Genomic DNA, 26,720 nt, shown 5'->3' on the forward strand with positions numbered 1-26,720 from the left:
AATCAGCTTCTTGATATGCCAAACCTTACAGGAGTATTTGTCCTTTTTGTGCGTATGGAACATTTGTGATTTTTATTTCAGCTCATGAAACATGGTACCAACACTTTACAGGTTGTGTGTATATTTTTGTTCAGTATAGTTGCAAGATGTTATACTTGTGGTTCGACTAAAGTTAGTCTCAGTGTGATTCTAACACCCATCCTCCCGGACCCACCTCCCTACTTTAGTTTCCGTCTTAACATTCTGTCTTAAGTAACCATACCATTTGTAACATCATGAATTTGAGGTACCCCAAAAAATGTGTACTATGCTACATCCTGTCGGAGCGACCAAGCTGGAATCATTCATACACACACACACACACACACCCACACACACACACCCACACACACACACAAGGAGCATGAGCAGAGAAGATAAAAATGCAGACTGCAGAACATTTTCTGAATATATTATTTATTTTGTAGGTTACAAATGGCTAAATTCAACAAATAAATAACTAATCTTATGTTCCAAAAACCGCATACTGTGTCAAACACATTTAACAACCACACACTATCAAAAAACATTAAAAACATTGCATACGTAAAAGTAACAATAAGAAAAATGACCCTAGAAAAACAAATACACCTTTGCTTTTATACATACATTCACTTTTCACGATTGTTTTACTTTCTCCATAAGCAGTTAGCTAGTGCTAAGTGGTAACATTTAGAACAAAATGTAAAATGCCCTCTATGGCACACATGGTTGGCTTTATTGGCTGTTTAGCTTGTAATGCGCACATTAACCCATCTCTGATTGCATTGCTGACAGGAGTCCAGATCCACACAGTTTAAAGCTTAGCTCGATTTGCGGACACTGACTTTCTTGCGGGTGTTCTCTGTACAGCGCTCCATGATGAGTTCAGGACTGGGCCGAGGGGGGATGATGGGAGCCCCTTTCAGCTCACCCCCTGGACTAGAGCCCGCTGTCTTTGGCATGTTGTCTGAAAAACAACACAATAAACCAGACCTAAATTAATGAAAGTCAATCTATAGAGGTTAGGGAATTATGAAGGCCTTTTATTAGCCACGGTCATCTAAATAATTTAAATACAATTCTGATCAATCTAACAGTTGGACATTGGATGAAGAGACTCCAAACTTTTAGAATTGTTTTAATCCATCAGATATTGACTGAATAGCACACAAGACATTGTACTGGGAGAGACAAATAATTAATGAAGATCAGGCATGTAGGAATTCAGGTATTCAATTAATTGTAACATTTCACTTTGTCTTATAATGCACGCATATATACATTTTCTTAGTATGAGGTAGTTTTAAATATTCTGAGATGAAATTTGAAAAAGTTGGGCCTCATTTGAATATACTGTTTGGCAGCTTTAATAAATTAACATAAAGAGGTGGAATAGGGCTGCAACCACCCACGTTCCTCTGTCTAGGCTACCTTTAATTATACAACTGCGCTCAACTGCACTCTTTAAACTAGGGGTACTAAACTCAGCAAATAAAGAAATGTCCTCTAACTGTCAACTGCGTTTCTTTTCAGCAAACTTAACATGTGTAAATATTTGTATGAACATAACAAGATTAAACAACAGACATAAACTGAACAAGTTCCACAGACATGTGTCACTGAACAAAGAGGGGGTCAAAATCAAAAGTAACAGTCAGTATCTGGAGTGACCACCAGCTGCATTAAGTACTGCAGTGCATCTCCTCATGAACTGCACCAGGTTTGCCAGTTCTTGCTGTGAGATGTTACTCCACTCTTCCACCAAGGCACCTGCAAGTTTCCAGAAATTTCCATGAGGAAATGGTCTCCACCCTCAGATCCAACAATTTCCAGATGTGCTCAATGGGATTGAGAGCTGGGCTCTTCGCTGGCCATGGCAGAATACTGACATTCCTGTCTTGCAGGAAATCCCGAAACAGTACAAGCAGTATGGCTGGTGGCATTCTCATGCTGGAGGGTCATGTCAGGATGAGCCTGCAGGAAGGTTACCACGAGGGAAGAGGATGTCTTCACTGTAACGCACAGCGTTGAGATTGCCTGCAATGACAACAAGGTCAGTCCGATGATGCTGTGAAACACCGCCCAAGACCATGATGGACCCTCCACCTCCAAATCGATCCCGCTCCAGATTACATGCCTCGGTGTCATGCTCATTCTTTTGACGATAAACACGAATGCGACCATCACCCCTGGTGAGACAAAACCGCGACTCGTCAGTGAAGAGCACTTTTTGCCTGTCCTGTCTGGTTCAGAGGCGGTGGGTTTGTGCCCATAGGTGACGCTGTTGCGGACCTGCCTTACAACAGGCCTACAAGCCCTCAGTTCAGCCTCTCTCAGCCTATTGCGGACAGTCTGAGCACTGATGGAGGGATTGTGCATTCCTGGTGCACAGGTGTGATGTTCAGATGTACCGATCCTGTGCTGGTGTTGTTACACGTGGTCTGCCACTGCGAGGACGATCAGCTGTCCGTCCTTTCTCCCTGTAGTGCTGTCTTAGGCGTCTCACAGTGCGGACATGGCCACATCTGCAGATGAGCAGGGACCCTGGGCATCTTACATTTGGTGTTTTTTAGAGTCAGTAGAAAGGTCTCTTTAGTGTCCTAAGTTTTCATAACTGTGACCTTAATTGCCTACCGTTTGTAAGCTCTTAGTGTCTTAACAACCGTTCCACAGGTGCATGTTCATTATTTGTTTATGGTTCATTGAACGAGCATGGAAAACAATATTTCAACTCTTTACAATGAAGATCTGTGAAGTTATTTGGATTTTTACGAATTATCTTTGAAAGACAGGGTCCTGAAAAAGGGACGTTTCTTTTTTTGCTGAGTTTATTTGAGAAGGTCCCATCACACCAATTTCCTAGGTGGCAAAGATCCGAATGGATATTGTAATTTATCGGCGTAGTAGTAATACACTCCCACCTCGCAACCCCAAACTGTTCACAATGTGTGTTCATAAGATACCGGAGTGACTCAAATCAATGTGTGTTCATAAGATACCGGAGTGACTCAAATCAATGTGTGTTCATAAGATACCCGAGTGACTCAAATCAATGTGTGTTCATAAGATACCCGAGTGACTCAACAAAATCAATGGGGGCCCTTGGGCATCTGGCCAATATATATAGAAGATTTAGATATCTGGTTAGATATTTACCTATCTAGCTAACATGGGCTAGTAGTTGATCAACTGGACATTTCTGACAGGTAATAAATACTGACAGCGAATGACATAAGAGGAAAACTGTCCATGCACTACCAAATTTTGAAATTTCACCTTGTACATTCTACTATTACAACTCTTAACAGCAGTAAGTTGAAAGCCTGACTGAGTTCCCCAAAACAAAAAGTTTTTTTATTTCTAGAAAATTATTCAGGATCCCACGGTCTGTATTGACCCCTTAATGGGTCCGGATGTGGACTGTGGTCTACCTGTAGAGTATACCTGTAGAGTATATACCTGTAGAGTATGGCTAGTCTAGACTGCCTCATTAATTATTCATTACTGTTGTCACATTCGCTTGCATAATTCAACAATAATTGTTTAAAGAGAAGGATACACCCAATTTAAACTCAACAAACTTGTTCTAGGTTATACTGTACCTATCTATACATCCTTTACAGTGTTTACGGGGTCAGAGATAATATCACTATAATCTGAGTGTTCAATTTTACGGAAGTGGCTTTCATTTCAGCACATCTAATTTGTTAACATTTCAACTGTAATTAACTTTTTTCAACTGCACAAAAAATGAACACTCACCAAAATAAAGTTATCTTTCATCTATTTTTTGTAATATAAGTGTCGAGACAGTACGTTAAGTACCCGACTAAGAGTTGGAGTTCTTATAGGGATACACAGCGTGGCGTTCACATGGGGTCCACTGGAGTACGGATGTAAATATCTGCTGTTGGCAAATTAGCCCAACATCATTTGTTCAATCTAGTTAATTATCTTAAACTAAATACCATGACTGTTTTCTCATTAGCTGGGAATGTTGTTTGAAATATCCAATACAAAATTATTTGACTGATATTGTTAACCCACTGCATAACCCTTAGAAATAATAATTATTGTGAGCAGGGTATGCTGTTCGCATGCTAACACTCATTAAGATAGACTGATGGCATAGCTAACGATGGCTAGCATTCACTGGCTGATGTTTAAGTAACTTTTGAGTGTAATGGAGTTGACTGGTTACTATGACATGAATATATATATATATATATATTCTCATCATGTCATTTGGATGGGAGCTATAATCCGGTTATAAAATCACCTCCAAAAATCAACTCATTATTTCTTGAATTCAGGTAAAGTTAAACTGTTTTCAATGAGGATAGAAAACCGTGGATGTGTCCCTTTAGATGCATTTCAGCCATAACCGGAGTGTGTGACTGGTCATTACAAACATTTCTGCGGTCATAAAGTTAGTGGGAAAAAAGTATATGACACGCAAGAGTAGGACATAGTCGCAAGAGTAAAATGAAAGCAATCAATCCAGTGATATTTAAGTGAGTAGAATTTGCACCCCTCAAAACACAGGAAAAGCTAAATCTTCAGGTGGTCAGGGCATACGCATTGCTACTTTTATGGAGACTGCAATACACACAGAGTATACAAAACAACAAGAACACCTGCTCTTTCCATGACAGACTGACCAGGTCATTTCAGTTGAAAGCTATGATCCCTTATTGATGTCACTTGTTAAGTCCACTTCAATCAAAGTAGATGAAGGGAAGGAGACAAGGTAAAGGAGGATTTTTAAGCCTTGAGATAATTGAGACATGGATTGTGTATGTGTGCCATTCAGAGGGTGAATGGGCAAGACAACATCTTTTAGTGCCTATGAACAGGGTATGGTAGTAGGTGCCAGATTCTTGTGTTAAGAACTCACACAACAGTTTCCCATGTGTATCAAGAACGGTCCACCAACCAAAGGACATCCAGCCAGCTTGACATAACTGTGGGAAGCCTTGGAGTCAACATGGCCAGCATTCCTGTGGAACGCTGTCGGCACCCTGTAGAGTCCATGCCCCGACGAATTGAGGCTGTTTAGGTGCAACTCAGTATTAGGAAGGTGTTCCTAATGTTTGGTATACTCAGTGTACATCTCCGGGAGCAAGCCATTGCCGATACTGTTTGAAGCAGGGTCTCGGACGGGGTAGTATCTATCTTTCAAACACTTGGGATTATTAGATTGAGCTCTATCAAATCTATTTTATAAAGCCCTTTTTACATCAGCAGTTGTCACAAAGTTCCTTACAGCTGAGCTGTAAAGGAGTGACTATACTGAACAAAAATGAGCGCAACATGTAAAGCGTAGGTCCCATGTTTCATGAGCTGAAAAAAAATGATCCCAGAATTGTTCCATATGCACAAAAAGTGTATTTCTCTCAAATTTGTTTACATCCCTGTTAGTGAGCATTTGTCATTTGCCAATATAATCCATCCACCTGACAGGTGTGGCATATCAAGAAGCTGATTTAAACAGCATGATCATCACACAGGTGCACCTTGTCCTGGGGACAATAAAAGACCACTCTAAATGTACAGTTTTGCCATACAACACAATGTCACGGATTTCTCAAGTTAAGGGCACGTGCAGTTGACATGCTGACTGCAGGAATGTCCAGCAGAGCTGTTGCCAGGGAATTTCATGTTAATTTCTCTACCATAATCCGCCTCCAACGTTGTTTAAGAGAATTCAGCAGTACATCCAACCAGCCTCACAACAGCAGACCATGTGTAATCATGCCAGCCCAGGACCTCCACATCTGGCTTCTTCACCTGTGGGATCGTCTGAGACCCTGATGAAACTGATAAAGCCCTTTTGTGGGGAAAAATTAATTCTGACTGGCTGGGCCTGGCTCTCCAGTGGGTGGGCCTTTGCCCTCCTAGACCCTTCGATGGCTGCGCCCCTGCCCAGTCATGTGAAATCCATAGATTAGGGCCTAATTTATTTCAAGTGACTGATCCGGCCTCATCTGTGGCATTGTGATGTGTGACAACTGCACATGTTAGAGTGGCCTTGTGTCCCCAGCACAAGGTGCACCTGTGTAATGATAATGCTCTTCAATCTGCTACTTGATATGCCACACCAGTCAGGTGAATAGATTATCTTGGCAAATGAGATGTATGCTCACTAACAGGGATGTAAACACATTTATGCACACAATTTGAGAGAAATAAGCTTTTCGTGCATATGCAACATTTCTGGGATGTTTTATTTTAGCTCACGAAATACTGGACCAACACTTAACATGTTGCGTTTATATTTTTGTTTAGTGTTTCATGCTGAAACCCTCTGCTATTGACTATGTTGATGTTTTTTTATTTAGGATAATGTTTTACAACTTTGTCATTCTATTTTTAAATCTTTTCAATTATTTAATATATTTTGCATGTGATAAAGGCACACAGAGGGACAGAGATTATTAGACACCTGTGATAATCTGAAGTACCCAAAAGGGCCACTAGATGTCTTGTTATAGATGACATAAAATCCTTGAATTGATACCAAAATTCTAGTAGTTTACTGGTAAACTTGGAAAGTTTTCAGTATTATACCCTCCCTTTGCAACCCTAGGTATACCTCTGTTATTCCAGTCCTGCAGCGGGGACTGTGTGGAGGCCTTGGACGTCTTCCTGGGCTGATTGGGCCAGCCACCCTTCTGCTGCAGGAAGCGGCGACTGTTCCTGCGGTACGTGTCCTGGCTGATGCGCTGGCGCCCTTTGCTATGAATACTTTGTGCATTGCGGATTGTTGAACTGAAAGCCAAAAGGAAATGTGTAAAGAGGAAATGAGAAGTTAAAAGAAAACGTTAAAAAGAGAAGTATCAATAGAGGAAAGACTATGGACTCGTCTTTGAGTTTTTATGCTCTCATAACTTTCTTTATCCATAGAGGAAGTAATTTCCTGAAGTTTGTAGTCCTACCGTCTGGGTGGGGGTGTCTGTCTTCTCATCACAAGCTCTTCCGACACCATCTCCTTCTTCTCTCCAGTTCTGTAGAGAAACATTGAGGGGAAGTGTCCCGTCTCCTCTCCTTTCCTATCCAAGACAATATGCACCCAACAAGCACTTAGAAACACTGTGTGTTTGTGGCTACATGATACAACAGTAGAAAATCTGTAAGTTACTACTGATCCAAACAGCTGCCTGACTGTGGACTGACTTTCATAGAGACAAATAGATAGAGAGAAGAGTAGAAGAGTACAGAATCAGCCTACATACCTGACCACCCACCATCCATCCAGGAGCTTGTGAATGACCTCAATAGTTTCCCCCGTCTCAAGAGTCAGCTCATCATCTTGTGCTGCCTTGTAGGCTTTGGTGGTTATGTAGAGTTCTCCTGTGGGGACAAACACACATTGGAATTATGAGCTCGAAGTCAACGCTTGTCTACCACCTAGAGGAAAGACTTCCCTAACTTCTTAAAGTTTGTTTCGGATAAAGGTGATATTATACTATGTACACTGCGAACACAAAACTTAACAAATCTCCTGAGACCTCACTGAAAACAGTATCACGAATCAACAGATATTAGATACAAATGTAAATGACTAAAATGTAGATAGTAAGGCTGGTAATTGCCAGGGACCTCATGATAAGCTATTACCACGATACTTAGGTGCAGATACAATATGTATTGAGATTCTCACAATTCTATATGTATTGTGATTCAATACTGAGATTTCATTGCGATTCGATATTCCAAACATATTGTCACCATAAGTCTGCTGCAGAGGAACAAGAGAGAGCCATGAGAAAATAAGTTTTGCTCAATCACGGAAATAAAAGTGCAGGTACAGCCAACTAGCGCAAAAATAATATTGTGATATTGTCAAAACTGTACGATGTATCGTCAAAAATAATATCCCGATATGTAACTATCGATCCCCCCCCATCACTAGTGACACCATTATCCTCCCTGGCTCTTATTTTAGCTGGAGCCCTGGCAAGTGGGGAGACTTGCCTGCGTAGTTGGGATCGGCTTCTTCCGACTCCTCTGGTCCATCCAGGGGCTCTAGGTAAGAGGCGGGCACCCAGCCCCGCTTGGTATCACACTGGCAGAACCACCAACCTGCCATGGTAGAGGGGTCAAAGGTCAAGTGAACACTAAGGTCATGTTCAGTAGGGAATGCAATGTTAAACGATTTTGGGGGTAGGTCCAGATACTCTCTCCCTGTTTCAGTCTGTTGTCTTCTGTTTTGTGCCTATTGAACATCACCCAGGAGCAGCAATAGGTTGATCACCTTAGGGATCACCATGTATGTTGCATTCAGTGCACATTGTCAAATGCACACTTTTGTGCCTATCATTTCATGCAAAATGTTCATGGTTCATGCTTGGTGCTGTCATCTAGTGTACACTGAATACAACACCCTGATATTACAACAACTACATTTTCAGATGGCTTTGCTCTTGACTGGGCCCATTCTTTGGGTTGACACTCACCATTTGGGCTTTTCTCCACAATCTCCACCAAGTCTCCAATATACAGGGTGATCTCATACTTGGAGGTGTGGCTGTAGTCAGCAATCACCCTGTAGCTTTCCAATATGATGGGGCCAGAGATCTCTGAACAGACGACAAAAATTACACTCTTAAATTTTTACGGTAGATCTCTTTATAGCAGGACTATAGCACACGAGAGCCCATATTCCCTCAAGTTTGGCTAGAAAAGTGTGTATATTAGTGGGTTAATAAAAAGGGTAAAGACAAGAGACAGGCTCTTACCAGAAGTGTTGTCTCTCGTCTTGTCATTGGACACCACAAAGGTCTCATTTCTTTTTAAACTACATAGGAAACATTGAGAACTCACTTATCAATCCAGAAGTAAAAAGTAATACAGACTGAATTTAATTCCAGGAAGCTTTCCACTTCCCTAGTTCATTTCCATTCATGGATCTGATACAACAGGGTAGGCGTAAGCAATAACTCCACTGAGTTTCCGCCATATTGCTTTTCACCCATCCAGTCCTATCAGATCTGGGAAGGGGGTGAATGAGAGAAGAGGGAAGGGAACATCTTCCTGAAATGAACCAGGCTGCGTTCCAACTCCTTACCCTTCTCCAGGGGTGTGTTCAGTATGACAGAACGGTGTACAATGTTTAATTCAAAGGAAAGCTGGTGGGAGGAGCTATAGGAGGACCGGCTCGATGTAAATGTGTTTGATGCTATTCCATTTATTCCATTCCAGTTATTACAATTAGCCCATCCTCATATAGCTCTGTCCACCAGCCTCCTCTGGTTCACTCCTCCGCATGCATTTAAAAGCAATGGATTGGTTCATACATGGCTGGAGGGAGTTGCCACCATATTCCTCATACCAGTCAATTATTTTTAAATCCATAATACATGTTTACATATTGTGTACATATTTCTCGTGTAGCTCAGTTGGTAGAGCATGGCGCTTGCAGTGCCAGGTTTGTGGGTTTGATTCCCACGGGGGACCAGTACAAAAAAGTATTAAAATGTATGCACTACTGTAATTCGCTCTGAATAAGAGTGGCGACTAAAATGTAAATGTATGGAGAAGGGTAGAGAAGCAGAATGTAGCTACAGTGTAGTGAGACTGCTTGTAGTTGTACTGACGGGTGTTGAGCGGGTGGGTTCTCGTCCTCCGGTCGGACCTTGAAGAGGCTGCGTACCAGCTGGCTGCGGGAGATCTTGGGGGGCAGGTTGATGAGAGAACTGCAATATTCAGCCAGAGTGCTCTGCCTGGTCTCTGTGCTCTTTTGGTTGTCCAACCACTTTGGCGCTGAGGAAAGGAGGGACCAAAGGGAATGAGGGACCAAAGGAAAGGGAGAAAACAGAGATCCTCAATTCCTTCTAATGGAATATTAAAAACTGAATACAGTGGTGGATGTAGATGTTACATGTTTATCTGTGAAAAACATTATTTAGCACGAAAACAAAACTAACATAAGGACTTTCCCTCAACAGGGCTCAAGTTTAACGTTGTGTTGATGCAACACGGGGAAGCAGAAGTTCCAAGCAAATCTCATGCGGTTTGTCTGCAATTTATCAGGTTTGTCTGCAACTTCTGCTTTCCCATGTTGCATCAACACAACCTTAATAACCACTTGAGCCCTGTTGAGGGAAAGTCCTTGTGTTAGTTAGTTTTGTTTTCGTGCTAAATAATATGGTTTGGATCACAAGTGGTCACAGCCTTCGGATTAAAAACATGCTGCCTTTAGGGAGAAATGAAAATGTTTGCTAAAATCCAAAGTGTAAAATATGTAATATGCCTGTGTTAAACATACATAATCACTACCCATCAGTTTTTAAGTGTAAAGTAGAGGTCTTCACGGTCCAAAATGGACCTGGGGCTTTCCCACCCAGATCCTACATGCATAAATAAATAATGTAAATACAGATCCGTTCCAAACAGACGCAAGGACAACGAGACCCGTTCCGTATAGACCTGGTCAGATCTAGACCCAGTCTGATCCGAATGTGGCAAGCAGCAGAAAATTAATTCAAGCTCTTTTATTAACTGGAGCTGATAAAGCGTGAGAGGATGGAGAGAGGTGCCGCTCTAGCAGGCGGGGGAGGGGCCGTACTATGAGCGAGTGACATTTGCAGCAGGGAGGTATTGACTAAAACCAACCAAGCCGACTCGCACTATTAGATCCAACCCAGAACCATGATTTAATTTAGAATTAGTTATGGTTTACTGGTTAGAATTGTTGAAAAAACGAGAAGTACATTTGTCACATCTGGATTGCAGCAGCAGGTGTTTCCTTACACAAAGCATTGACTGAGAAAAAACACAAACACGCTACCTATTTTTTGTCTGTTCACCCAAGTGCATTCATCACTTACCAGTATATTTTTTTATGTTTTCAAATGAAGCAAAAAGGCAAAGAAGTGATTCCTCATAAAACCCAAATAAAAAAGGACCATGATTTTGGGGATCTTCACAAAATGTAACCCATAGAACAGTCCTTTTGGAGGAAGGATTGTTGACATATATTTGACATTAGATTCTAAAAGCATAACACAGAAATAATTAATAAACCTTAATCAAAGTTGGCATATTTATGACATTTTGGCCTTACCCAGGCCTCCTTTAAGACTACATAATGCTACAAAACAAAAATGGGTGTCATATGAAGCTTTACCACACTTGCTCTGTAACATGAGTAGCATTTTGATTACAGTAAGTTTTTGTATTTTTAAATAAATGTATGAATATTAAAATATAAAACAGGAATATTGAAAATATAAAACATTTGATTTGGCGAATCTGTCAATATATTGTTGAACATAACATACGGGCATATCAAAGTTCCAGAGTGGGATCTCTGCTAGTTTTAAAGTTATGGCCCATTTTTCACAGAGATATTGGCATAGTATCATTTTCAACAATATATTGAAAACTCATTCCCCCCAAAATTGTTAATATTTGTCAATATTTATATATTTTTTTATTGAAATACTACTTATATTACAGAGCAAGCAGTAAAACTTCATATGACACCAATGTTTGCCTTGTAGCACCTACTTATGAAACACTAGGGAATCTTAAATGAGGCCTGGGTAAGGCCAATGATGTCATAAATATGCCAACGTTGATCATTTATTTCTCATATGCTTTTAGATACAAATGTCAAATACATGTTAACAAACCTTTCTCCAAATCCCTATTCTATGGATTACATTGTGAAAATTATAATTTTTTTGCCTGGGTTTCGTGAGGAATCACTCAAAGGACACTAGGATTACAACATCACTTCTATAGTAAATTGCCGAGACATCAATACTTTCTTTAACCATGATTTTCCACCTAGGTGCTCAAAGTGCTTGACATAGTAAGGTGGAAACTCACCTCATCCACATGCTGATGGTGAAATGGAATGACCTGTCTGAGAAGTTGATCTATAGAGGGTATCCGGAGATCTACACCTTTCACGTGTGTAGCTGCCTCACACAACTTCATAACCTGCAGGCAACCAGTGCCAGAACGCTAACCACACATCAGCTTTCATGGTGGAGGGGTAAGCCGTAGAGCAGATACATGTCCTCACCTGGTAGTTCAGGGATGATCCTGTCTTTCTTATTGATGTCACCCGCCTCAATGGGGAACATCTCCTTCAAGGATTTCTATAACCCAGACACATTATCAACTGACTGCAGATTAGTGGGGGTAGTAGGAAGGCAGGCATTCAAAAGCATTTACACAGCTGTCCATCTTTCCTACTTTTTGCCTTCAGATTATTAAGTTGTGTGAGGCAGCTACTCACGTGAAAGGTGTAGATCTCCGGATACCCTCTATAGATCAACTTCTCAGACAGGTCATTCCATTTCACCATCAGCATGTAGACCTTCAGAGAAAGTAGTCAAAAACATAAGTGAAGAACTCCAATCAAATGCTCATCAGAAATTACTTTTGCTGAATGAAAAATGTAATCAAAGCAATTTAATGTTAACAAATATACCTGGTCATTAAATATTTTTAAGCATTCTCTTTTGAGAATCTCCATTGAGCATTCTTTTTTAGTCGATGACCAGGCTTAATCTGTGTCTGTGAAACAACCACAAGTATTGCATGAACCTGCAATGAACCACTGTGTATTTTGGTCAACAATGGTAGTCTCAAACTCACATAGTGCTGGCTGGGGAAGAAGCGTTTCTCAAAGCCCAGCAACTCCACATGCCTGACATAGATTTCCTCCATTGTGAGATGCAGAAGAGTGATAATCAAGAGTGCTGGGTGAAAAGGGAAGATGGCTTTATAGCAACAGAGTGAGCTCAGAAAGCAGCCACCCCCTGTAGGAGGGCGTCCCTCAACAGATACCTTGGGATCCTCACGTAGCTATCACTCTGGTCTTTTACTGAGAAACGGTAATAACCTTTATTGCACAGATCCTATTTATTGCCATCATCCATGAGTTCATTGGGTCAATTCATAATGTCAGTATTTTTTTTTCTATGCGTCATGCGTGAGATTTCAGAGTTCATTCAAGGCCATCATCTCAAATATACTTCAGTTAAGTTATAAAGCTGTTATAGTCAAGAATACAGTGCATTTCACAACAGCTTTTATTGATTTATCTCACAGAGATAATAAATGTTGATTCAAAGACATAAACAGATCAGATCTCTGAAGATATTGTTGTTGTTATAGATCTACTCAGTATAAATTAAGTTATATGCATCACTTATCGGGGTAATGTACATACATTTAACACTAACAAGGATTTTCATGATATAGAAACATGGCAAGTGTATACAGAGGGGTGACTGACTCTTGGAGCTAAACAAATATATGTGCTTCTGATCAATGTTAAAACAACATTCAATCTAAAAATAACAGTTAATACAGCATCCATAGATCATAGCCATAGGAGAGGCTAGGGGGGGAATCCAATTCAGATCATTGAACCAAATGCAGAGGAAGATATAACAAGGATGAATGAATCAGAGGGTCATAGTAGCACATACTTTACTTCTATTTTCCTCAGTGTTGTTCACAGCAACCTTGCTGCCACAAATGTTGGGTTTCACCGGGACTTTTACAACACTGAGCATCAGCAAGGTTTGTGATTTCAAAAAGTTTCATAATTTGGTAAAAAGGAACAAAAAACGGTTTAGAAACCCGAACAAATTCATATTGGCTGTGTGTGCTTCCTCTTTCCAATAATAGTTTTATTGTTCTGTTAATGATAGCCTAGGCTGGATTCTGTAGAGAGTAACTGTAACCAAAAACGGTTTACACAGGATGCAGCAGAATGGTAACTTCAAAAGAAAGGTACAAAAACAGCATATGTTTTACTGTCCTAGTTGGGACCTAAAATTGATTTCCATTCAAAAATCATATTTTTCCCTAACCCCATAACACTAACTGTAAACCTAAGTTTAAAATAGCCTTTGTTCTCATGGGGATGTGGGAAATGTCCCCAAGAGGGAAAATGTCCCTTGTTTTTACTATCCTTTCCGAGACTTTGGGGGATTTACGGTACCCACGAGGACAACAACAAAATAACAATGACAAATAACAGATTACTAGCTGGTGAACCAAAATGGATGAAGAAAAAAATAAAAACCATCATGCAACCTCATTCCTTTTTGCATTCCTGTGATGACCACATTGTAAAGTAAATTGCCAAGCCATCCCCAACCCCTATGACCCATGGGTTACCTGTGACACATTACCACTATGAATTAGTCACGGCAGTCCACAACGCACAAAAGACAAACCAAACAGCAGTTGTTTCAATTAACAAATAAAGTTTTATATGTAAGATGGATAAATAAAAGAGCAGAATTATTGTTTATTATATTATGTGTGACTGGTCCTATAAGAGCTCTGTCACTTCCCACGAGCCGGGTTGTGACAAACTCTCACTCATTCTTATGTTTAATAAATATATTGTATAGTGTGTGTGTGGCAGGCTTACAATGATGGCAAAAAACTAAGTTTGAGAGTGCGCTGACCCTGGTGCTAGAGGGGGTACGCAGCAGGAGGTTGAATGTTTGAAGGGGTACGGGACTATAAAAAGTTTAGGAACCACTGCTCTATATCATTGAATATATTGTCTAATCCAGGGATGGGCAATTCCAGTCCTCGTGGACCGGAATGGTGTCACTTTTTCCAAATGCCAAGCAAACACATTTGATTAAACTAATTGCATTCTAAACTAAAGAGCATGATTAGTTGATTATTGGAGTCAGGTGTGTTAGCTAGGGCAAAAGTGTGACAACAATCAGGCCCCCGAGGACTGGAGTTGCCCATCCCTGGTCTAATCCAGGGTTTCCCAATACTCTCTTTGGGCCCCCCCAGAGACGTTTAACATTTTGGTTTTAACCCTAAACACCTGATGCAATTACGCAAAGTCTTGATGATTAGTTGACTAATTGAATCAGGTGTGCCAGTTTAGAGTTAAAACTAAAATGTGAAACATCTAATCTACACTGTGTACAAAACATTAGGAACACCTGCTCTCTCTGACCTAAAATAGCGGTGTCAAACGCATTCCATGGAGGGCCTAGTATCTGCTAGTTTTTGTTTTTTCCTTTGAATTAAAACAGACAACCAGCTGAGGGGAGTTCCTTACTAACCAGTGACCTTATTTCAATCAATCAAATAAAAGTGTGGCGGGGGAAAAAACAGACAGTCCCAACCCCCCAGTCTTGTCTCATCACTACAACTCCAGTACGGGCTCGGGAGAGACGAAGGTCGAGTGTCATGCGTCCGCCGAAACCCAACCAAGCCGCACTGCTTCTTAACTTCTTGGTGACGGGGCAGTATTTTCACGTCCGGGGGGGTGGGGGGGGGAGCACTGACTTCGAGGTCCAGAGTTGAGTTTGAGGGGTCTATAAATTGAGGTGTGAATATTGAAGTGCAGAAAATTAATTAGAACCCTTTAACACATTGTCTTCTGTCAGATGGTGTTATTCTAATGTGACAAGTGTCTCCAGGAGCCATATCTAACTTAAGACAATGCAGTGTCCCTGTCACTGCTCTGGGGCCTTAGGATTCCCTTTGACCTGAGCGACAAGAGCCGCCTGGTGGCCATCCAACATCACTCCAACAACATCACCGTGAGCTCCACTGCTGCTAAAATAAACTGCAAACCTTTTTCTTGATGTCTTCTCTAATCTTTCCAATAACGGACTATGCCGTGTTCTGGTTCTCCAAAGATCTGTCCAATCTTGCCTCCAATAAATATTTCAATACTGGTATTCGAAGTGGAATTTATTTAAAAATCTATTTGTATTACATTTAGAGAATGCAGACTTGGTAATGCAGCAAATTGCTGATACAAGATGACTTAATCAGTTGTGTTACTGTTGCAATCCAAAATGATCTACAAATAAATGTAGAAACGACGCACAAGTATTTAAAGGGACCCCTTATGTTTTTGTATTGACATAATTTAGGTGTCCTAATTCAGACCTCTGTCCACACAAGCTTTTAAGTATCTGTCTAGTATTTTCTACTGGTGTATTTTCAGGATTTCTACACCTCCTTTCTCAGTCAGACTGAGCCAAAGTCTCCCCCTTTCTTTCATGTCTTTTTATGTGAGCTTTCAAGTTTCCTAATTGAGTAAAACATTTACAACAGACACCGCACTGGAAAGGTTTGTCACCAGTGTGTACTCTCTGGTGCACCTTCAGACTCCCTGCAGTAGAGAAAACCTTCCCACAGTCAGAGCACGGGTAAGGCACTCCGCCAATATGTTTAGCCTTATGAGCTAGTAAGTTTGCTAACTGAGAGAAACTGGAGTCACATTGATTGCACTGGAAAGGTTTCTCTCCGGTGTGCCGTCTTTGGTGAACTTGCAAGGATGCCAATTGAGCAAACCTTTTACCACACGTAGAGCAGCTGTATGGCTTCTCACCGGTATGGATTCTCTGGTGTACTTTTAGGTGAGCTATCTGAGTGAACCGCTTCCCACACTCAGAGCAGTCATAAGGCCTCTCCCCAGTGTGTGTTCTCTCGTGGGCCCTCAAGTGTGCCAACTGAGTGAAAGTCATTGGACAGTTTATGCACGGATGAGGGCCGGGAGGCCCATTTGGACGACCTCTTCCTCGTCCAGTGCCAGGAGGCTCATTTGGACGACCTCTTCCTCGTCCAGTGCCAGGAGGCTCATTTGGACAACATCTCCCTCGTCCACAATTTCCCCGTGCCACAAACTGAGAAGAAGTCTTTCCGTCTGAGTAAGGGCCCTCTCCAGTCTGTTCTTCCTGTTGTGGTTCCAAGTCATTTGACTGAACAGAATACTTTCCACAATCAGATATTAACTCTTTTGCTTCAGAAACTTCTTCAGAAATCTCTTGTATGTAGTCAATTGATGCTGAGGCATAATCCCCCATGTAAATATTGGATAGGTGTTCTCCTGTGTAAGAAGTACAAGGTTGTGTTCAAATTAACTGGACAAAGTGTAAACAACCTCATGCAAAAATGGAGCCTGGCACCCACTGATAGGCTACACCTATACACAAAGTTGTCCAACTATTGGTTTCTGGAATAAACACAGCCTTGATGTGGCACAACAATAGATGACGAAACACTCAGTAGTAACTTACCAAAAGTGGCCGTGTCTCCAACCGTGTCTCCAACCTCCACAGCTAGTAGAAATGGAACACATCAACTGACTGGACAAAGTAACTAAGAGTTGAAAAATATACAGCAGTGTTTTTCTCAAAACTGTCACTTACGTGGAAATATGACGATAAACCCATCATGCACTGGTTCAATAGTTTCCACTTGTTTGACAGTCATGTTTGTTGATTCTGTTTGGGGGCAGTCTTCCGGCCTCACAGTCCCCATGTTAAGGGCATGAGCCTCAATGCACCCCCTTTGGATTTTGCAACAGTCCACTAGTGTCAAAGATTATTTCGTCAGTACGCCCTGGGCTGGACCGTGGCTGTCAGGACCACAGGAGTTGACCTGGTCTGAAAATCAAACAAGGCATGTCTCACTCTGTGTGCAAATTATGCTAGTCTGATCATTAGCTTCGATAATAATTTCTGCGCCAGCTAACGTTACCTAGTTAGCGAGCTAACCCCTACAGCTACGCCTAGCATTGCTTCTGTGTGGATTGGATCGATGTAATATGTCAGCTAGCTAACAAGTTTCATCTTGCTCTAATATGCCAGGTGGAATTGTTGCCCAAACTATACCAACTCAGATCTCCACAAGTACCTAAAGGGCTTGGGATTGATTCCTTGAAAATCACTGTCTGTAGCAGTACGTTAACAACACATGTTTAGCTAAACTGTCCTTTTGTTGTTTCATTTAGCCAGGTTGCCTAGTTACTCACATAATACATTGTCGGGGTTTTGCATACTAGCTAGGTGAACGTGTTTCACCAACATTAAATTAAAATTAGGTACACCTTTGAGTTATCAATTGCACGTCTAAATAGACCCCAAACATCAACCAACACGCTCCATAAACCCGCACATTCCGCTTTCGTATCTGTGTTGGTTGGAGGACTTCCGGTCCGAAATGTTCTTCTGAACGTCAAAATAAAAGTCCTGATAATATTATTGAAACTTAAATAAATCATTACTTGCTAACGGCAGTCAAACTTTTAAGAGCATAAACATGTGTTGTATAATATAGGCCTACCCATTGATTGAATATTAAACCATGACTGCGGTGCTTAGTTCAACTAACCTAACCCCATCATAACCCAAAATGAAAGGATATTTTACTACAATTTTTGTGAACGTCTTGAAGCAACCTCAGGGACCGACTGAGCCCCCTTGTTACTGGCTCAACAGTAGGTCTTTTGCCAAGATAACCAAACCACTTTACAAGGTTACTAGGAGTTAGTTTAAGGTCGCTATAGCGTGAATTCGGCAAGAGTGGGACATCATATAAACTGGGACAGATTCATCCTGATGAATAGCCACGGGAAGATGTTTGAGGGTGTTTTTTTGTGTGCCCTACAGACAGCTATATCGGTCTGCTAATACAGGACTAGTAAGGGCCCAGCACACTACTTTTGTGAATAATTATTTTAGGGGTGCTGCAGGACCCTCAGCACCCCTATGTCCCATGACTATGTCCTGACACTTTTAATTATTGGTCTGACAAGAGAATCTAAACTATTGTTACTAATGGTGCTTTCAAGACAACTGGGATTTAAAAATAAAAAAACAAGGTCAAATCATGTCAGCGATCTCCAGGTCGGAAAGTCGGAGCTCTAGAAAGATGCCACATTCGTTTTTTGTTTGATTAGGAAACATCTTGAGGATTTCAGAAATGTACAGTATGTGTTGGGCTAACATGTTGGATCAAGCATCAAATCAAATGTATTTATAAAGCCCTTCTTGCATCAGCTGATATCTCAAACTGCTGTACAGAAACCCAGCCTAAAACCCCAAACAGCAAGCAATGCAGGTGTAGATGCACGGAGGCTAAGAAAAACTCCCTAGAAAGGCCAGAACCTAGGAAGAAACCTAGAGAGGAACCAGGCTATGAGGGGTGGCCAGTCCTCTTCTGGCTGTGCCAGGTGGAGATTATAACAGAACATGGCCAAGATGTTCAAATGTTCATAAATGACCAGCATGGTCAAATAATAATAATCACAGTAGTTGTCGAGGGTGCAGCAAGTCAGCACCTCAGGAGTAAATGTCAGTTGGCTTTTCATAGCCGATCATTCAGAGTATCTCTACCACTCCTGCTGTCTCTAGCGAGTTGAAAACAGCAGGTCTGGGACAGGTAGCATGTCCGGTGAACAGGTCAGGGTTCCATAGCCGCAGGCAGAACAGTTGAAACTGGAGCAGCAGCACGGCTAGGTGGACTGGGGATAGCAAGGAGTCATCATGCCAGGTAGTCCTGAGGCATGGTCCTAGGGCTCAGATTCTCAGAGAGAGAGAAAGAAAGAATTAGAGAGAGCATACTTAAATTCACACAGGACACCGGATAAGACAGGAGAAATACTGCAGATATAACAGACTGACCCTAGCCCCCCGACACATAAACTACTGCAGCATAAATACTGGCGGCTGAGACAGGAGGGGTCAGAAGACACTGTGGCCCCATCCGATGAAAACCCCCGGACAGGGCCTAACAGTCAGAATATAACCCCACCCACTTTGCCAAAGCACAGCTCCCACACCACTAGAGGGATATCTTCAACCACCAACTTACCATCCTGAGAAAAGGCAGAGTATAGCCCACAAAGATCTCCGCCACGGCGCAACCCAAGGAGGGGCTCCAACCCAGACAGGAAGACCACGTCAGTGACTCAACCCACTCAAGTGACACACCCCTCCTAGGGACGGCATGGTAGAGCACCAGTAAGCCAGTGACTCAGCCCCTGTAATAGGGTTAGAGGCAGAGAATCCCAGTGGAGAGAGGGGAACCGGCCAGGCAGAGACAGCAAGGCGGTTCGTTGCTCCAGTGCCTTTCCGTTCACTTTGCTCCAGTGCCTTTCCGTGACTACACTCAATCATAGCACCTACTGAAGAGATGAGTCTTCAATAAAGACTTAAATGTTGAGACCGCGTCTGCGTCTCTCACATGGGTAGGCAGACCATTCCATAAAAATGGAGCTCTATAGGAGAAAGCCCTGCCTCCAGCTGTTTGCTTAGAAATTCTAGGGACAATTAGGAGGCCTGAGTCTTGTGACCTTAGCGTACGTGTAGCTATGTACGGCAGGACCAAATCGGAAAGATAGGCTGGAGCAAGCCCATGTAATGCTTTGTAGGTTAGCAGTAAAACCTTGAAATCAGCCCTTGTCTTGACAAGAAGCCAGTGTAGAGAGGCCAGCACTGGAGTAATATGATCAAATTTTTGGGTTCTAGTCAAGATTCTAGGAGCCATGTTTAGCACTAGCCAAAGTTTATTTAGTGCTTTATCCGGGTAGCTGGAAAGTAGAGCATTGCAGTAGTCTAACCTAGAAGTGACAAAAGCATGGATTCATTTTCCTGCGTCATTTTTGGACAGAAAGTTTCTGATTTTTGCAATGTTACGTAGATGGAAAAAAAGCTGTCCTTGAAACAGTCTCTATATGTTCGTCAAAAGAGAGATCAGGGTCCAGCGTAAAGCCGAGGTCCTTCACAGTTTTATTTGTGACGACTGTACAAACATCAAGATTAATTGTCAGATTCAACAGAAGATCCCATGTCTGCACGGTTCACTCCTGAAAGTTGCTCATGCCTGCAGCCTTCGGACACGGTTGATGGCCATAAGCGGGGGCCATCAAAATTCCCTCATCAATGTAGTGAAGTCAGGAGGACTTTAAATTGTATCATCTCACAAAATGGCTAGACCTTCATCTAATAGGAATAAGGCAGGAGCCATTGGCCCTTCATTAGTACCTGACTATACCAGTGGAGGCTGCTGAGGGGAGGACGGCTCATAATAATGACTGAATTGGAGTCAATGGAATGGCATCAAACACATGGAAACCATGTGTTTGATGTTTTTGATACCATTCCACTCCAGCCATTACCATGAACTCCCCAATTAAGGTGCCACCAACCTCCTGTGGACTATACTATATATAAGACTGAAGAAAACACGATAGGATAAACAATAGTTGTGACAGTACACAGATAAACCTGGTCAAACTGGTTTCCCTCTATTGTTCCCAGGCAGCACCTTGTCCCTGATTCGCGGATGTCCAGGTCAATTCTAGTTATTCCAGCGCTCCCATTCCATATAATGTTGCGTTCACACGAGTCTCACCTGTTCAGCACGGCAATGAGGACAATGTTCATCTTCTTTGGAATGCTTTTCACCCTTTCAAATGCAGGTATGTTATGATTTTGATCTTTTTTTTAATTAACCTTTATTTAACTAGGCAAGTCAGTGAAAAACAAATTCTTATTAAACCCTAACGACACTGGGCCAATTGTGCACTGCCCCATCACAGCCTTTTATGATATAGCCTGGAATTGAACCAGGGTCTGTTGTGACATCTCCAGCACTGAGACATTTACATTTCTATAAGATTGAATACTCAGTTTGTCAAAACCTTTCTGACCTAGAAATTGTAACATACAAAGTCAGAATTTGATCGAACATATCCTCATCTTAAACATTTGAAAAAAAACAGTGCATTACTGTATCTTTTGAGAAGTGTTTTAAGCAACACTGATGATTCATTATTCATAACATGTGGTTATTCCTTTTCCAAATTGTTGCTTACTCTAGAATTCCAAGTGAGCCTTCTGAAAGAGTCAGATGGAGTTGTAACAGGCAGGTTTGCTGACTCTTTACTTTTGAGCCTGCCTCCATGTGCTTTGGCAACACAGAGTGTGACTTTGGAGTACAACAACACTGACACCAACGAGAGTAGTGAGTGTTCCTTTTGGCCTTTTGTCTCCTAATAAAAATGTGATTATGGGAGGAATCTTGCATAACTCTCCATTCAATTGCTAAAACCAATTATTTTGGTTTCCAAATATTATTTTGGTTTCCAAATATTATTTTGGTAACAATAGACAATGGTAACAATGGTCATTTCGAAAATACTAAACCAGTGATATTTTTTCATCATTGTCATTAGTAATATTTATAGTACCGGGGTACGAATGTCTCCTTCCACAGAAACTTTGGTCAATATATTCAAAGTGCTCCCCTGTCGGTTCAGAAGGGACATCATCTCAAACATCGAAAATAATGGCCAGTTCACTACCAGCAGAAACCTGGGTTATCAAGTGACAAATCTCACCACTGGCTCAACATACAGGTAGATAGAGCTATTTTCCCCTTACATTTTCATCGTCCTGTATTTATCTTTTTTTTCCTCAAGATTTTTGACCACAATTAAATAGCTGTTCTATTTATTTCAAGGCTTCAGTATGTGGTAGGGGCAGAGAAGAGCAACATTCTGGAGGTCTCTACAAGACAAGGTATTTGAAGACAGTAGGACCCATTGTCTTTCTATGTCATTCTACTAACCTTTATATCTGGAGTCTATATTCACCACCGTCACATACAGGTTTCTGACTCCAGTTGCAAGTAAACAAAACCTGAAACATAGTTTTTGTATGCTCTTTATTTCAGTCAAAGACCCCAACCAAATAGACTCTGGCCTGCCAGCACGCAGTGGAGCCATGGTGGTCATCACTGTCATACTGTCTGTTTCCATGTTCATTTTGCTGGTAGCCCTCATTGTCACTGTTGCCCATTCCCTTGGTGGGGATTAAAACACATCTCTAAAGTCTGAATTTCACATTTACAATAGATTTGATATAGATACATTTATACTTCATATGCAAACACGCATATACAAACACTTCATATGCAAACACGCACACTGCACATTATTTAATGATACAGTACCTTTGAACAATATTCTATGAAGAATCTGTTTCCAGAACTTTATAGTACATTTAAAACCTTGCATTATAGTGTTTAATGCAGTTTCAACTGCTGTCTATGGTGTTAGCTTATTTGGAGTATGACTGAATTAAAATGGTTTGAAAAGTGAATTGTATTTTTGTTAATCATACCAAGAATCCCACTTAATTGTTAATTGATTGTCATAAATTCCCAAGGCTGATGGATTATTATAACACCATTCACATGTTGAATATGAAATGTTTTTGTTTTACTGCGCCGCTTAGTTTTGACAAATTATATATATATATATGTGGAAATAAAAATTAAACAACATTCCAATGTTACATTTCATTATTATTAATAGCAACAAACATAATTAGTCAGCCTACATCAACTTCTTAGCATTGTAAAACTTTTGATAAAAATGAACACATTTTCAAATTCTTATGATTTGTCATATCCGAGCCCTTGTTCAACTCTATCGCCTTGCGAAGTGCACTGAGCAGGCGCTCTCACATAGTCAAAGGAGTCAGAGTATAGATCCAGACTAGGTGGAGACTACAGACTGCAGGACTTGCTATCTAGTCCTTTCTCCACACGGTCAGGGTCAGCAGACCACAATGATCAGCCCTTTCAAGCACATCTTGGAGCTCAAACAAATCGTAATATCCCACTGGCACGTTGTTCACTGTCACCACCTCATCTCCTCATTATGGCACCTCATCTCCTCATTACCATAGGTTCTAATAGGTTAGTTCGGCTTAAGAGTCTAAATCCAAAGCAGGTGTCTGTATCTGATTTGTACAGGGTCACCTTCAGATTCTTGTACTGATTGCTGCTCATAGTGACGTCCACAGAGTCAAGACCAAGGACATGGAGTGTGGGTCAAGCTGGGTACTCTGCTGAGGTTGGAGCTGGGCTAGGGGCTGCGCAGGGGGGCAAGCTGCTGTGGCTAGGGGTTGAGTAGTGGGCCAGGCATTGGGTTTAGAAGGTATCTTCTCCACCTCTTCCTGACAGATGATTTTCTCCAGTCTCTCCTTCAACTCAGACACACTCCTTGTCACATCCTTGAACCATAGACGTGGGCAACAGGAGGGGCTATGTACACCCTTAGAGTCCAGCTGGGCAATGAGACACTGGACAATCTGGAGGAAGTGGATGTGATCCTCTGTGTGTGAGAGCTGCTCCAGCTCAGCGCCTCTGCTCCCCAGCTCAGCAACCTCCTGTTTCAGTCGCTCCTGGCGTCCTTCAGACCCACTCACTGCTGCCCTCTCCTGGGGTCTGATCAGCTCCTTCACCTCAGAGCACCTTCTCTCAATGGAGTGGATCATCTCAGTAAAGATCCTATCACTGTTCTCCACTGCTTCATCTGTAAAGGGTGTTATGTGGAACACACACAGTTTAATATCTCACACAGTTTAATAAATAGAAAACAGATTAAACTTCTTCAGTATAGGGGGCAGTTTTGGGGGCAGTTTTTGAGGTCATTGTGCTTTCCAATGTTTTTCTATGGGAAACCTGATTTATTAGGGCCCATATTGCAGTTCCTATGGCTTCCACTAGATGTCAACAGTCTTTAGAAATTGTTTGATGTTTTTCTTTTGAGAAATTAAGAAGTAGTCCTGTTCTTTATATGTGTCACTCAGAAGGTTGGATTGTGCAGTCAGATGGAACTGAGTAAATAGTATTTTGGTGCTCTTGAACAAGAGCGCGCTCCATGTTGTTTTTCTTCGGTTTTGGAAACTGTTTATCAAGTCTTAAATTTGATTGATTATTTGCATTTTAGGGTACCTGAGGTTGGATTAAAAACGCTGATTGAAATATTTGGACCAAGTTTACAGGTAATTTATTAGACATTTTGTAGTCATGTTGGGCGAGTTGCAACCAGTGTATATCTGAATCAAACGCGCCAAATAAATTGACATTTTGGGGATATAAATAAGGAATTTATCAAACAAAACGACCACTCATTGTGTCACTGAGACATTTGGGTTTGCAAAAAGATGAAGATCTTCAAAGGTAAGGCATTTATTATATTGTTATTTCTGACTTTTGTGTTGCACCAGCCTGGTTGAAAAATGATTTTCATGTTTTTGTATGCGAGGTGCTGTCCTCAGATAATCGCATAGTGTGCTTTCGCCGTAAAGCCTTTTTGAAATCTGGCGGCTGGATTAACAAGACGTTAAGCTTTATTTTGATGTATTACACTTATATTTTCGTGAATGTTGAATATTTATATATTTCTGTAGTTTGAATTTGGTGCTCTGCAATTTCTCCGATGTTGTCATATCGATCCCGCTAACGGGATTGGCGCTTTAAGGGATCCCTAAGAGGTTTTAAACAATTGCAAATGCAGCTACTTTACTGTTATTCTGGCTGCACTTTTTGACATGACTGTAAATTAGCCGTAATTGGCTAGCTAGCAAGCAAGGGATAAGAACGTTGCCAGCCATTTAAATCAAACGACTGGGTCGCGTCCATAGATAAAGAAAAAAAAAAAAACTGAACGACTGGGTCGCATCTCTAGCAACCCTAGATTTGTGTCGGGACTACTTCTTGTGGAAAGATGAAATAGTAGGCCTATGAATAGATTCATAAAAATATGTATGGTTTGCCGACCTGTGCCAATATATCCTCCAAACACCGGCTTCGAGGGCATTATCACTTAAATACAACATACCCCTGGGGTGCCTTGTTGCTATTATAAACTGGTTACCACTGTAATTAGAACAATAAAAAGTATACCACAGCTTTCAGCCAATCAGCATTCAGGGATCAAACCAGGTTTATACATTTTAAATCCCCTTTGCGCATGTGCATAACTATAGATAGATAACTATAGATAAATCTGACAGGAGAGTTTGAGTGATGAAAGTTGGACTGAGGATCTTGAAATATCTGAACAAGAAACACTTGGATGAACATAAAAAAAACAAATGTCGGTCTATTTTTTGGCAATTGTGCTGTTATTATATGCCAGATGGTAAGACTACAACCCATTTGCAACATTCATTTATCATGTCAATAGGCAAAGGCTACAGACTAAAATCTGTGTTTATGATTGTAATTACATTTTACCATAGTTTGCTTAGCTAAAGGCAGGTAGCCTATAGCCTCTAATGGGCCTACAATAGCCTGCTGCAATAGGCTATTGAGGATGGGGTCATAATTTAAATCACTGAATTAAATATTAACTATCAGGAGTCAAAGTAAGACCCAAGTGCAGACTGTGTGAAGTAACAATGTTTATTGTAACCACAGGGCAGGCAAACAACAGGTCAAGGCAGGCAGGGGTCGACAATCCAGAGCAGAGGCCAAGGTACAGGACGGCAGGCAGGCTCAGGTCAGGCAGAGGTTGGTAATCCAGAAGTGGAGCAACGGTACAGGATGGCAGGCAGGCTCAGAGACAAGCAGTGGTCAGGCGGGCGGGTACAGGGTCAGGACAGGGAAAGGTCAAAAACCAGGAGGTCAAGAAAAGCGAGACTAGGGGAAACCCTGGAGCTGAGCCAAACCGCTGGTAGGCTTGAAAAAACAAGACGAACTGGCAACAGACAGACAGAAAACACAGGTATAAATACACAGGGGATAATGGGGATAATGGGCGACACAAGCACAAGGACAGGCACAATTTGGCATACACATTAATAGGTTACCTGATGGCCAACAGAGATAAATGTATAATTCTCCACATTTAGCCTAATGTCAGTTTCATTGAGGACTTTTCCCCATAAAAAGAACCATGCAGAAGGAGTTCCATTAATTCCATTCAAATTTCCACTCGGGCAGCCCTGGAGACCCAAGAACTGAGCATACATAAAGCACTTCGCGGGATACCGTTTTCTTTAAGCAGTAAATATTAGAATGCAGTTTATACCACCTCCAAGTGAATTTATGTAATGTGCTCTAGTGCGCCCAAAGTCGTTTTCCAGGGATTT

The 26,720-nt window shown here is 41.4% G+C and overlaps 2 protein-coding genes across 4 annotated transcripts; one reads left to right on the plus strand and one right to left on the minus strand.

Annotated features, from left to right (window-relative positions):
- Positions 1 to 439: 439 nt before the first annotated feature.
- On the minus strand, positions 440 to 17,339 carry ncf1 (neutrophil cytosolic factor 1). Of its 2 annotated transcripts, XM_021617659.2 has the most exons (13): positions 17,196 to 17,339; positions 17,064 to 17,105; positions 12,637 to 12,740; positions 12,275 to 12,355; positions 12,059 to 12,134; positions 9,621 to 9,786; positions 8,763 to 8,821; positions 8,481 to 8,603; positions 7,999 to 8,106; positions 7,257 to 7,374; positions 6,960 to 7,073; positions 6,617 to 6,792; positions 440 to 988 (listed from the first exon to the last, which is right to left on the minus strand). In XM_021617659.2, the coding sequence occupies exons 1-13, from the start codon at positions 17,305 to 17,307 to the stop codon at positions 843 to 845; spliced, it is 1,425 nt and encodes a 474-aa protein (XP_021473334.2). In that variant the 5' UTR covers positions 17,308 to 17,339; the 3' UTR covers positions 440 to 842. The 2 variants fall into 2 exon arrangements, with proteins under 2 accessions (XP_021473334.2, XP_036845732.1); XM_036989837.1 differs by lacking the exons at positions 12,059 to 12,134; positions 12,275 to 12,355; positions 12,637 to 12,740.
- Positions 17,298 to 23,125, plus strand: zgc:194948 (uncharacterized protein LOC796981 homolog). Of its 2 annotated transcripts, XM_036989838.1 has the most exons (6): positions 17,298 to 17,448; positions 21,090 to 21,250; positions 21,652 to 21,795; positions 22,048 to 22,189; positions 22,294 to 22,352; positions 22,507 to 23,125. In XM_036989838.1, the coding sequence occupies exons 1-6, from the start codon at positions 17,327 to 17,329 to the stop codon at positions 22,647 to 22,649; spliced, it is 771 nt and encodes a 256-aa protein (XP_036845733.1). In that variant the 5' UTR covers positions 17,298 to 17,326; the 3' UTR covers positions 22,650 to 23,125. The 2 variants fall into 2 exon arrangements, with proteins under 2 accessions (XP_036845733.1, XP_036845734.1); XM_036989839.1 differs by lacking the exon at positions 21,652 to 21,795.
- Positions 23,126 to 26,720: the final 3,595 nt, after the last annotated feature.

This window comes from Oncorhynchus mykiss, chromosome 10 (assembly GCF_013265735.2).
Source record: "Oncorhynchus mykiss isolate Arlee chromosome 10, USDA_OmykA_1.1, whole genome shotgun sequence".
NCBI classification, from domain to species: Eukaryota; Metazoa; Chordata; class Actinopteri; order Salmoniformes; family Salmonidae; genus Oncorhynchus; species Oncorhynchus mykiss.